Source organism: Garra rufa, chromosome 22, assembly GCF_049309525.1.
Source record: "Garra rufa chromosome 22, GarRuf1.0, whole genome shotgun sequence".
NCBI classification, from domain to species: domain Eukaryota; kingdom Metazoa; phylum Chordata; class Actinopteri; order Cypriniformes; family Cyprinidae; genus Garra; species Garra rufa.
Genome location: NC_133382.1, coordinates 3295308 through 3308908, shown reverse-complemented (window position 1 = coordinate 3308908; position 13601 = coordinate 3295308). Strand labels below are relative to the sequence as shown.

Below are 13601 nucleotides of genomic sequence, written 5' to 3'. Positions count from 1 at the left end.
AATAGCTCGTTATAATCACCTGCTCTGGGGAAAATTCATAGAACTGTCATTTCACGCTGACATTTGCTTTGAGGTGTATTGCTAGTCTGTATAATAGATTGTTTTGTGAATGCTGCATGAGGAAAGACAAAACTATTTAATGCACATATTTGGACATGCACGAGTGGATCGTTCCGTTGTTTTTTGCTTTTTAATCTGTGACCTGTGGCTGCATTTGACGAAAACAACTGCAAGGTTAAGAGGAATGCCAAGGATCATTATCTATGTATGTCCATTAAAACCAATGCTTTAAAATGTTTATAATTCTTAAATATTTTGATAAATACAGTCGAGTTATATTAAAAATTGATAGATGAAAAGATGCACTTTATTGGAAGCTTGGAAGAGCCAGGAAGTGTTTTAATACCCGTATGAATTTCTTTCTTCAGTTGAACACACAAGAAGGTATTTTGAAGAATGTTGCTAAGACTTTCTGCTTTGATTTAAAGAGATAGTTCACCTAGAAATTAAAACTGTCATCATTTACTTATCCTCGTGTTATTTCAAACCTGTACAAGTTTTTTTTTTCTTCAGTTGAACACAAAAGAAGGTATTTTGAAGAATGTTGGTAACCAAGCAGTTGACGGTACCCATTGACTTCCATGGTATTTTTTTCCTGACTATGAAAGTCAATGGCTACCGTATGTTCTTTTGTCTTCAGCAGAAGAAACTTGTACAGATTTGGAACAACTTGAGAGTGAGTAAATGACAAAATTGTCAAGTTCGAGTGAACTATCCCTTTAACTTTGTTAAATTTTTCAGAAAACAAGACTTCATAGGTTTAGACATTTGTATTAGAAAACAAGACAGAAATATAGAGGAAAATTATTATTATTATTATTATTATTATTATTATTATTATTATTATTATTTTGCAGTTCATGTTACATTTAAAGCCACAAAGTTATAAATTTAAGACTTTCTGCTCAGATTTAAAGAGACATTTCACCTGGAAAATACAACTGTCATCATTTACTCATCCTCGTGTTATTCCAAACCTGTACAAGTTTCTTTCTACAGTTAAACAGAGGTAAAGGTATTTTCAAAAGGAATTTTATGAATGTTGCTAACCAAACAGTTGATGGTACCCATTGACTTCCATGGTACTTTTTTCCTTGCAATGAAAGTCAGTGGCTACCGTATGTTCTTTTGTGCTCAGCATAAGAGTTTGGAACAACTTGAGAGTGAGTAAATGATAGCATTTTCATTTTTGAGTGAACTATCCCTTTAATGTTTCCATTCCATTCCATTTTGCAAAATGAAAGTATATTGTGTATCATATTTAGTTTAGTTTATTTGTTTACTGTACATGGGCAATACCAGAATTAGCCAAAATGGTCTTTTTTTTTTTTTTACCTTGACAGAATGTTAGAAACCTAAAAACAGCATTTTACACACATACAAAAAGAAAAAGAAATAAAAAGGTAAAATACTAAAAAAAAAAAAAAAAAATGCCTATTTAATGATAAAATGCAATGTTCCTTTAATGTTTTCTCTATAATGTTTTGAACTTTAAGAAATGTTTTCATAACTGGGAGCATTCGAAAAACATTCTTGGAACATATTTTTGTTAGTTGGGCTTCCACCTGCATTCATTTTCATTTATTGCTGTTCTGAGTCAAAAATTCCACTTTCTTTTTTTCTTGTTTGTGAATTAGTACTTGCTTATTCCACTGATTCAGCATCTTACTTGGAAACAGTGCACTTCTCCATGAGGCCTGCAGTTGTTTTGTGTGTGCACGTGATAGAGAAGTCTGGGCAGTACTAAAATAACTAAAACCTACCGAAATAGTTCGAAGAGACTGGCTTCACTACTGAGAAATGTCATTCTTTTTTTAGCAGCAGAGCACATAGTACACAGCCTGTGTGTTAGAGAGAAAAATGGCTTTCTATAAATATTTAAATTACTTTTGGACTATATTTAGTATTTATTTTTTGTTTAAGTTGTTCCAAACCCAAATGTGACCCTGGACCACAAAACCAGTCGTAAGTAGCACAGGTATATTTGTAGCAATAAGCAAAAGTAAAATGATTGATTTCTCTTTTATGCCAAAAATCATTAGGAGTAAAGATCATGTTCCATGAAGAATATTTTGTCAATTTCCTACCATAAATATTTAAAACCTTAATTTTTTGATTAGTAAAATGCATCGCTAAGAACTTCATTTGGACAGCTTTAAATGCAAATTCTCTCAATATTTTGATTTTGTTTGCACCCTCCAGATTTTCAAACAGTGTATTTCAGCCAAATGTTGTTCTATCCTAACAAACCACACATCAATGAAAAGCTTATTTATCTATTTAAATAATTATTTATTATTATTATTATTATTATTATTATTATTATTATTATTAGAAATCTAAAAATGGACCCTTATGACTGGTTTTGTGGTCCAGGGTCACATATGAGTTTTTTTTTTTCTTCTGCTGAGCACAAAAAGAAATATGATAGCCATTGACATCCATAGTGTGTAAGCTGTGAGCTTTTTGATTACCAGCATTCTTCAAAATATATTCAGGATTAATACAGGTTGAGGGTGAATTTTCATTTTGAGGTGCACTGTCCTTTTCAGTCTCTTTGGAACTACTGTTTTCATTTGGCTAATATAAATGCTTTCAAAATTGAATTTTCAGTTTCACCTTAGAACGTCGGTCAGCCAATCAGAACGAAGCGTTCTAGAGCGCGGTCTATAAGAGCGTAATTTTGGACTCATTTGCGCCGCTGTGCGGAGACGCGGGGTGGAGCGCTTCTATTAGAAAGGCTGCAGCCTGCAAAAGAAAACATGAGCTCCTGCAGAACCACTGAACCACAGTAAATTGACTTCTGTATTTTTATTTACCTGGCACTCGCACATCCAAGAAGAAATATTAACAATCCAGAACCACGTGCATTATTAACTAATTTCCTAAATTAGTTAAGACAGGCTGCATTCAAGGTTAACAAACGGCTAGAACGTACCAGAATTTTTCTGCAAAAACATTTCAATATGCCTCTTTGAAAAAATAAAGGTTCTTTATTGGCATGAATGGTTTTATGAAGAACCTTGAACATCCATGGAGCCTTTTAAATGTAGAAAGGGTTCTTCAAAATAGTTATTTTAGTTCACCGAAAGGCCCCAAAAATGGTTCTTCTATGGCATCACTGCAAAAACACCCTTTTGGAACCTATGTTTTCTGAGCTGTGAAATGGCGTGATAAATAAAAAAAATAATTCCCATGATATAGTTCACCAAAATTGGCTTTTCCAGTAATGTGGTCAATAATAACACAAAGACAGAACAGTGTTATGCATATAAACGCCACATAACCTGCTATCCGAGTATCACTCCCGAGTAATAAAACGAAATCAGTAATTCTTTGAACTCATCCCTTATTAGTTAGTTTTAATCATTTTCACACTGTTTTACAATGCAAACAGGCCTAAAGCACCATTTACAGTAGTTTTTGTTTTTTTAAATAATGTACAGTAGCGAATTTGATACAAGGCGTGAAAGTACTTTTCCTCTCAGTACACTTTCCTGGTATTAGCTGCACCAGAAAGCAAAGACCCCGTGCTCGCTGATCCACACGAACTGACGCATCAGTCGGTCAGCAGCACCTGTTACACCGTCCCGCGGTGACGCGCTCGGGAGGAGGAGCGCGAACGCGTTTAAATAGCCGCGCTTCTCCGCTGAAAGCTTCAGAGAGCCACAGCGCACCAAGACACAACGAGCTATTCTTTATTACTAGCCCACTCACACACAGAAACATGATTAAGAAAATGAGTCCCTCGGAGAACGAGTTTGACATCCCAGCGAAAAACTGCTACCGGATGGTCATTCTCGGTTCCACCAAAGTTGGCAAGACGGCGATCGTGTCTCGCTTCTTGAACGGACGCTTTGAGGAGCAGTACACGCCGACCATTGAGGACTTTCACAGGAAACTCTACAGCATTAAAGGAGATGTATATCAGCTGGACATTTTGGATACTTCGGGAAACCACCCGTTCCCAGCTATGAGGAGACTATCCATCCTTACAGGTAAATATCTCAGATCATCAATTCAAATGGTGCGGTTTTGATTTAACACCAGACTAAGTGTCTAATCCCTCTCTCTTCATTTATTTGCCCACAGGTGATGTGTTCATCCTGGTGTTCAGCTTGGACAACCGCGAGTCGTTTTATGAAGTTCAGCGGCTCAAACAGCAAATCTACGAAACCAAGTCCTGCCTTAAAAACAAGACCAAAGAGAACGTGGATGTCCCCTTGGTCATCTGCGGGAACAAGGGCGACCGCGAGTTCTATCGGGAAGTTCAGCGAGAGGAGATCGAGCAGCTGATCGCTGGAGACGAGCAGTGCGCGTACTTCGAGATCTCCGCTAAGCGGAACACTAACGTCGATCAGATGTTCCAAAGACTGTTTACTCTCGCCAAACTGCCCAACGAGATGAGCCCAGACCTCCATCGCAAGGTGTCCGTGCAGTACTGCGACATCCTGCACAAAAAGTCTCTCCGCAACAAGAAGATCAAGGATGGCGACGCGTACGGCATCGTTGCGCCTTTTGCGCGCCGGCCAAGCGTGCACAGTGACTTGATGTACATCAAAGAGAAAGCGGTAGGAGGCGGACAGGCGAAGGACAAGGAGAGATGCGTGATCAGCTAAAAGCAAGGCGTTTGAAGCGCTACTGCGGTCATGATTATGGGATGCAGCCGTCTCGCTGCAGTCTTGGGCAGAGGGAGTTGCGCCTGTTGCGGTGACTCCGAATGGATCGCGTTCGCACCGGCGGTAGAAGTCATCGGCTTGAGCTCTCACCTCGCGACGTGGAAGCGCATGTTATTGCTCGCGAGATCGCCTGTACAGAATACAGACTTTGTTCTGTTCAGTCAGAGCGCTCTGTGATGTGGCTTATCAACTCCATGCTTCAAATGTGCTTTGTTAGAACATTTGCCTTTTTGAGTGCTCCGGGGAGAACCAGGGGAGTTGAGTTGCAGTGTCAGCTGTTTACATTTTTTCTTTTTTTGGGGGTTAGATCTAATCACAAAGAAATTCACAACTTGAATGTTTTATTGCGAATTGAACAATTTTTTTATTGTCAATGAATGTATATTTATTCTTCTATGTCTTTGTTGGATTTTGACACATGGAAAACAGAAATAAAATCACTTTGTCAAGAAAATGCACGTTTCCTCCTTACTTTAATTGAACTGCAAACTACATCTAAAAACATAGCCAATATAAGCATGCTTTAAAACTGAGTATTTTTAAACTAAACAATAATTTGAAAATACCTTCTAGGATGCTCAAACTATTATGATTATGCACACCTGATGCCAAGAAAACACAGCTGGGAATTTTTAAAAAAGTAATTTCAATAACTACCTGAAAGCTGCAGATATAGAACATTGAGTTGAAATATTCCAGATATATTCCTTAAAACTGCAGAATGATCTGAAATGAATTCTTAAACTCTATTGTCTTTTGTTGTGAATACACTTCATGGTAAGGAAAAAATAATTTTTATTTACTGATTATAGTTTAAAAAGAGGATCAATTTGATATATGTTTGAAAACTGCAGAATAATCTGAAAATACCTTCTAGGATGCTCAAACTATTGTGATTATACACACCTGAAGACAAGAAAACACAGCTGGGAATTTCTAATTGGTTATCTATTCTTTAAGCACACAAAAGAATAAAAAAAGGTTTCATTAACTGAATCTGAATGCTACAGATACAACCCATTAAGTATAAATATTCCAGAAATATCCCTTAAAACTGCAGAATAGTCTGAAAATACCTTCTGAATTCTTAAACTCTATTGTTTTTTGTTGTGAACACACTTCATGGCAAAGAATTTTTTTTTTTTTTTTTTACTGATTATAGCTTAAAAAAAGAGGAACAAAATGTCAGATATATGTTTGAAAACTGCAGAATAATCTGAAAATACCTTCTAGGATCCTCAAACTATTGTGATTGTGCACAATGGATGCCAAGAAAACACAGCTGGTAATTTTTTTTATTCTTTGAGCACATAATAAATGATTTCTTTAACTATTTGAAAGCTGCAGATACAGCCAACTGAGTTTAAATATTCCAGATATATCCTTTAAAACTGCAGAATAAGCAAGCAAAAACTAATTTTTCAAATATAGCTTGGAATGAATATTTTCTCTAAACACATTAAAAACATTGTTTCATCCAAGCTTGCCGCTAAAGCAAATTTTGAGTAAAAATATGTCAGATATATTTTTTTAAAACTGCAGAATAACCGGAAAATACCTTCTAGGATGCCTAAACTATTGTGATTGTGCACACCCGATGCCAAGAAAACACAGTTGATAATTTCTAATCTAGAGCCCATTGAGTTTAAATATTCCAGAAATATCCCTTAAAACTGCAGAATAGTCCAAAAATCCTTCTGAATTCTTAAACTTTATTGTCTTTTGTTGTGAACAAACTTCATGGCAAGCAAAAACGAATTGTCGTTTACCGATTATACCTTGGAATGAGGAAAAATATGTCAGATATATGTTTGAAAACTGCAGAATAATCTGAAAATACCTTCTAGGATGCTTAAACCATTGTGATTGTGCACAACTGATGCCAAGAAAACACAGCTGGGAATTTCTAATCTATTCTCCGAGAACATAAAAAATGATTTAAATATGATTTGTCTGAAAGCTTACGGATACAGCCCACTGTTTAAATATTCCAGATGTATCCTTTAAAACGGCAGAATAATCTGAAAACACCTTCTGAATTCTTAAACTCTACTGTCTTTTGTTGTGAACACTTCATGGCAAGCAAAAACAATTTTTTTGATTATAGCTTGGAATGAATATTTTCTCTGAACACACTATGGTTTCACCCAAGCCTGCAGCCAAAGTGCATCTTACAACTCTATTGTATTATTGTATTTTAAAAGCTTAGATACTGCCCATTAAGTTGAAATATTCCAGATATATCCTTTAAAACGGCAGAATAATCTGAAAACACCTTCTGAATTCTTAAACTCTACTGTCTTTTGTTGTGAACACTTCACGGCAAGCAAAAACTAATTGTCATTTATCTATTATAGCTTGGAATGAGAAACCAATATTGTGTCTGAACACATTCAAAACATGGTTTCATCCAAGCTTGTCAGAAACTGCAGAATAGTCAGAAAATACCTTCTAGGAAGCTCAAACTATTATGATTGTGCACACTTGATGCCAAGAAAAAAACAGCTAGTCATTTAGCACTTTGCACAAAATTGTTTCATGAACGATCTGAAAGCTTACGGATACAGAGTTTAAATATACCATATATCTCTTAAAACTGCAAAATACTCTGAAATTACCTTCTGAATTCTTAAACTCTACTGTCTTTTGTTGTGTACACATTTGACTCCATTATAGCTTGGAATGAGGAATCAATATGGTCTCAAAACACATTAAAAACATGGTTTCATCCAGGACAATGTGAAACTGTCTTTCTGGAAGATCAAACATGAGTCACTTGTATTTTGTGGACACACTTGATGCCAAAAAAACACAGCTGGTAATTGATCTATCTCTGAGCACATAAAAAATGCCTTCTATTTCATCAACCCACTTAATATTCCAGATATATCCCTTAACACGGCAGAATAATCTGAAAATACCTTTTAGGATTTTTAAACGTGTCTTTTGTAGTGTACACACTTCACGGCAAACAAAAACTGCTTGTTGTTTATCGATTATAGCTTGGAATGAGGAACCAATATTGTCCTTTGAGCACATTAAAAAAAAATGGTTTCATCCAAGCTCGCAGCTAAAGCTCATTTAATGTATAAATATGTCAGATATGTGTTTGAAAACGGCAGAATAATCAGAAAGTACCTTCTAGGATAGCTTTTTGTTGTGTAAACACTTGATGGCAAGCAAAAAGCGCTTGTCATTTATCAATTATAGCTTGAGCAATGAGGAACCGATATTGTTAAAGCGGTTTTTATTTAAACTTCCAGCAAAAGCTAATTTTGAATATTAATATTCCTTTATGAAAACTGCAGGATAATGTGAATCTTCTAGCTCAAATATGTGTCACTTGTATGCTGTGGACACAACTGATGCCAAGAAAACACAGCTGGTAATTCTGATCTATTCTCTGAGCTCATAAAAATGCTTTCACGAATAAACATTCCAGATATATCCCTTAAAACTGCAGAATAATCTAAAAACACCCGAATTCTTAAACACGACTGTGTTTTGTTGCAGGATAACAAGAAAATGTCTTCTAGGAAGCTCAAACATGAGTCATTTGTATAATGTGGACACACCTGACGCCAAGAAAACATGGCTTGTAGTCTATTATGGCTTGGAATGAGGCCACAGTATGGTTCCTGAGAGCATTACAGATGTAGTTTAATCTATCTGAAAGCTTGCAGATATATCCTGTAAACATCCTTTGGTTTTAAATTCTGAAATATTATCTAGGATACTCAAACTATAGACTTCTGTATTCATACTTGACACCAGCAAAATCAGCTCGTCTTTATCTATATTGTCTCTGAGTACATAAATATGGTCTAAACTTGCAGCTTAAATTTACCACGAGTATAAATATCAAAGTCAAAAGTATTTGAACATCAAGTTTTTGAACGTTTTTAAAAGTCTCTTTTGCTCACCGAGCCTGCATTTATTTGATCCAAAGTACAGCAAAAACAGTACATTTTTGAAATATTTTTACTATTTAAGATTACTGCTTTCTATTTGAATATATTTTAAAATGTAATTTATTCCGGATTTCAAAGCTGAATTTTTGGCATCATTATTCCAGTCACATGATCCTTCAGAATTCATTGTAATATGCTGATTATAAAATATTTATTATTATTATTATGTTGAAAATAGCAGAGTGGAATTTTTTCAGCAAAACAGCATTTATCTGAAATAGAAATCTTCCATTATAAATGTCTTTATCGTCACTTTTGATCAATTTAAAGCATCCTTGTTAAATAAAAGTATTAATTAATTTAAAACTCCATACTTTTAAATGTTTTAGTGTATAATGTTACAGAAGCTTTTTATTTCAAATAAATGCTGATCTTTAAATCTTTCTATTCATCAAAGAATCCTGAAAAAAAATATCTACTCAACTGTCTTTAATTAGCATATTAGAATGATTTCTAAAGGATCATCATAACACTGAAGACTGGAGTAATGATGCTGAAAATTTAGTTTTGAAATCAGGAATAAGTTACATTTTAAAATAAATTTAAATAGAAAGCAGTTGTTTTAGTAAGTAATGGTACGAATATTTCACAATATTACTGTTTTGTTTTGTACTTTGAATCAAATAAATGCAGGCTTGGTGAGCAGAAGAGGCTTCTTAGAGCCGCAGAATATGTTGAAAATACCTTCTATATAGTATTTTTATTGACTTGCTTATTTCACTAATTTATAATGGCCCGAGTAAGACCCTAATATCGTCTCATGTCACCTAAGCACTGTAAATGTTGTTCATTTTTAAATGCAAGTACAAAAATCTCTATTAACGAATTGATTTAATTTAATGCACAAACTATGACAAAGGTAAAGTACACAGAATCCATTCACTACCAAGCACATAATATTTCAAATGCTCCGCTCAAAGTAAAACACAAAAAAATATATATACAAATAATAAAAAATATTGCAATATTATAAATCTAAGTGGGTTGGTTAGTTAGTTGCACACCAGGATGGACAGGCAGGCACTCGTGTAAACAGCTGTTCGTGTTTGTATTGATGATTCGATTCCTCTCAGGAGGGTTTGGGGATGTCAAACATGCACAGGCTCTTGTATTTCTGCAGAAGCTGGTTCTTGGTCCGGACCTGATCTCTGAGAGTGCGCAGTTTGCTCTCCTGCAGCTCGGGACTCATGTCGATCCCCGGCATGGCTGAAATCTGCTCCCGAGCCTCCTGGATCTTCGTCTTCAGCTTGTTTAGCTCCTGATGGACGTCTGGGCTGTCTTTGTCCATGCTGTTAACAGGTGAACGCAGACAGAACGTTAAAACGGTGCGGCATTACACACATAAGCCGCTGTTGTTTACACAGAACAGACAGTAACACGAACGCAAGTGACTGAACATAGCGATATATTCCTGAATTTTAATAAAATCAGCATCGCGATATGTGCATTCTGTGCATTAGAACACAAAACAGAAGAATGCTTACTTCTTACCATTTTATGATGTCGTGAATAATAGGTAAAAAGGAATAATCTTCAACCTCTTCTACCACCGATACACTAGACGCCATGTTTTCACAGAGAGGCTTACGTCATCAACGCGCGTCAGCGTCTCTGCGTAAACAACGTCATGACGCTCTGTTTTTAATATATTTTTATGTAACTGAAAGTTGAACAAATAAGCTTTTCATTGACGTATGGTTTGTTTGGATATGACTAAATGTGGCCGAGATACAACTATTTGAAAATCTGCAATCTGAGGGTGCAAAAAAATCGAAATATTGAGAAAATCGCCGTTAAAGTTGTCCAAATGAAGTTAGCAATGCATATTACTAATCAGAAGTTAAGTTTTGATATATTTAACGTAGGAAATTTACAAAGTATTTTCATGGAACATTATATTATATTATATTATATTATATTATATTATATTATATTATATTATATTATATTATATTATATTATATTATATTATATTATATTATATATCTTCATCCAGTGAAAAACAAACTAAAAATAGACAATAAAAAGCTAATAAAAATGTATAAAATTTACACACAAAAAATAAAAAAATATATATTTTTATAATTCTACATAGGTATTAATAAACTAATAAAAAGGACAAAATTAATGAAAATTAATAAAATTAAAAAAATACACCAACAACATTAAAACAATAGACAAAGTCTTATAAAAAATGACTACATTACACAAAACAAAATTAAAATCTACAACTTTTTAAAAATAAAAATTAAAAAGTGAATAAAAATATAAAAAATACAAACAAAAATACAAATTAAAAACCTTTTAGAAACTATATAGATGTTAAAAACTAATAAAAATGACCAAATCACACACAAAAATAAATAAATATTAGGAAATGGGGGATGAATAGGCATTAAAAACTAATACAAATTTAAAAAGTACACAAAAAATTAAAACCTTAAACTTAAAAAAAAAATAGACATTAAAAATCACACACACACAAATTAAAAAACTTTTTAAAAACGATATAGGTATTAATAAAAAGGTCAAAATTACATACAAACACTAACATAATTTAAAAACTAATAAAAATTTAACATTTAAAATAAAAACAAATAATTTAAAATAAAACATAAAAAATAGACAATACAAAAACATAAAAAAGCACAAAAATACACATAACAAAATCTAAAACTTGGATTACAGTACTGCAGTACAAAAAATAATTATGTAATGGAAATTGGGAGGATTAAATTGACATTAAAAACTAATACAAAATGACAAATTTACACAAAAAAAATTACTTTAAAAAGATTTAAAATGTAAAAATTACACAAAAGTAATAATAAACTAATAAAAAGGACAAAATTACACACAAACATGAAACCAAATGTTATAAAAAAATGATATAGACATTAAAAACTAATAAAAACTTCACACAACAAAAATTGAAATCTAAAGCTTTAAAAATAAATTAATACAGAAAAATACAATTAAAAACCTTTTAAAAACTATATAGATGTTAAAAACTAATAAAAATTAGAAAATGTTTATAAGTATCTTCATCCTGGGAAAGTTTACGGGGGGAAAAAAACATAAATAAAAATAAGATTAAACTACCAGTCAAAAGTTAATAATAATCAAATAATAAAGTTGATTTAAATAAATCACAGTACAGCATAATTATGTAATGGAAATACAACAGCCTTCATTTTGTGTCCAGACAATGTTTTTGGCTCCACTTATTATTTGATCATAATAATGTTTTGGTTGTTTTAATACAGATTTACGTCTTGGCCATCTGCTGAAGTTGAACTGTGTCCAGCATAACAAACTTTCCAGGAAACCTAATAACTCTGGCATGCATTGATAAATGTGTATTTTGTCCTCTGTTAACCCATCATCATCTGATGCCCTTTTGTTCTAAATACTTTCAGTCACTCTAAATTGATCAAGGCCTGACCTGCATTCCTGTAGACTTGGAGATATTTGGCATTCCTGTTATATTGATTTTCATAATCAGTGTCCCAGATATGAATGCTCTAAAAAAAATTGTGCAGCAGGTTTTGTCTGTTTTTGTACATATTCGTATGGCAGATCTGTGACTGTATATTTGCCAGTGTACTTTCACAAATGAATTGTATTAAAGGAACACTCCACTTTTTTTTTTTTTTTGGAAATAGGCTCATTATCGAACTCCTCCCGAGTTAGTAAGTTGAGTTTTACCGTTTTGAAATCCTAATCTTATCAGTCTAGAAAATCACAGCTTTACATTTTCCGCCGGTCTTAGTACACGATATAACTACAGAAGAGTCAAGTTTTAAATAAAATCCACGCATAATTATTAATGTCTCTGGCTTTGACCTCTGGCATTTAAATTACATTAAATTTGCTTTTTAATACATTACAAATAACAAACTAGATAAAAAAAGTTTGTCAAGACAGCTGGTTGAGAAAGCTGGACCAGAAAGTTGAAAAAAGTTTGAAAAGTAAAAAAAAAAAAAAAAAAAAAAAACAGTTTAAAATGATTTCCAAGTTTTAAGTTTAATGGTTTTCAATCTGAAATAGTTTAAAGTTTAATGAGTTAAAGCTTAAAGAGTTTTAAAAGCTTAATCTTTGATAGATAGCTAGATAGATTAAAAAAATTTCTAGCATGATTAACATGATGATAGTATGATTCTTGCATGATTACCAAGTTACCAGCACATTTTAGCATGATTAGCAAGTTGCTAGCATGTGCCTTACATTATTAGCATGTTGCTAACATGATTTTAGCATGATTAAGCTGGCTAGCATGTGCCTAGCATGATTTAAACATGATTATGATGGCTAGCATGTGCCTAGCATGATTAGCATGTTGCTAGCATGATTTAAGCATGATTATGCTGTCTAGCATGTGCCTAGCATGATTAGCGTGTTGCTAGCATGTTTTTAGCATTATTAACAAGTTGCTAACATGTTTCTAGCATGATTAACAAGTTGCTAACATGTTTCTAGCATGTTTAGCATTTTACTAGCATGATTTTAGCATTATTAGGCTGTTGCTAGCATGTGCCTAGCATGATTTAAGCATGATTATGCTGGCTAGCATGTGCCTAGCATGATTTGCACGTTGCTAGCATGATTTAAGCATGATTATGGTGGCTATCATGTCCCTAGCATGATTAGCATGTTGCTAGCATGATTTAAGCATGATTATGATGGCTAGCATGTGCCTAGCATTATTAGCATGTTGCTAACATGATTTTAGCATGATTAAGCTGGCTAGCATGTGCCTAGCATGATTAGCATTTTGCTAGCATGATTTAAGCATGATTATGATGGCTAGCATGTGCCTAGCATGATTAGCATGTTGCTAGCATGATTTAAGCATGATTATGCTGTCTAGCATGTGCCTAGCATGATTAGC

At 33.6% G+C, this 13601-nt stretch overlaps 2 protein-coding genes across 2 annotated transcripts; one reads left to right on the top strand and one right to left on the bottom strand.

Annotated features, from left to right (window-relative positions):
- The first annotated feature begins 3521 nt into the window (after positions 1-3521).
- On the top strand, positions 3522-5178 carry rasd1 (RAS, dexamethasone-induced 1). Its single transcript, XM_073828762.1, has 2 exons — positions 3522-4058; positions 4153-5178. The coding sequence occupies exons 1-2, from the start codon at positions 3788-3790 to the stop codon at positions 4677-4679; spliced, it is 798 nt and encodes a 265-aa protein (XP_073684863.1). The 5' UTR covers positions 3522-3787; the 3' UTR covers positions 4680-5178.
- Positions 5179-9524: 4346 nt separating this feature from the next.
- On the bottom strand, positions 9525-10292 carry med9 (mediator complex subunit 9). Its single transcript, XM_073828913.1, has 2 exons — positions 10202-10292; positions 9525-9999 (listed from the first exon to the last, which is right to left on the bottom strand). Exons 1-2 carry the CDS (start codon positions 10276-10278, stop codon positions 9780-9782), a joined length of 297 nt encoding a protein of 98 aa, XP_073685014.1. The 5' UTR covers positions 10279-10292; the 3' UTR covers positions 9525-9779.
- Positions 10293-13601: the final 3309 nt, after the last annotated feature.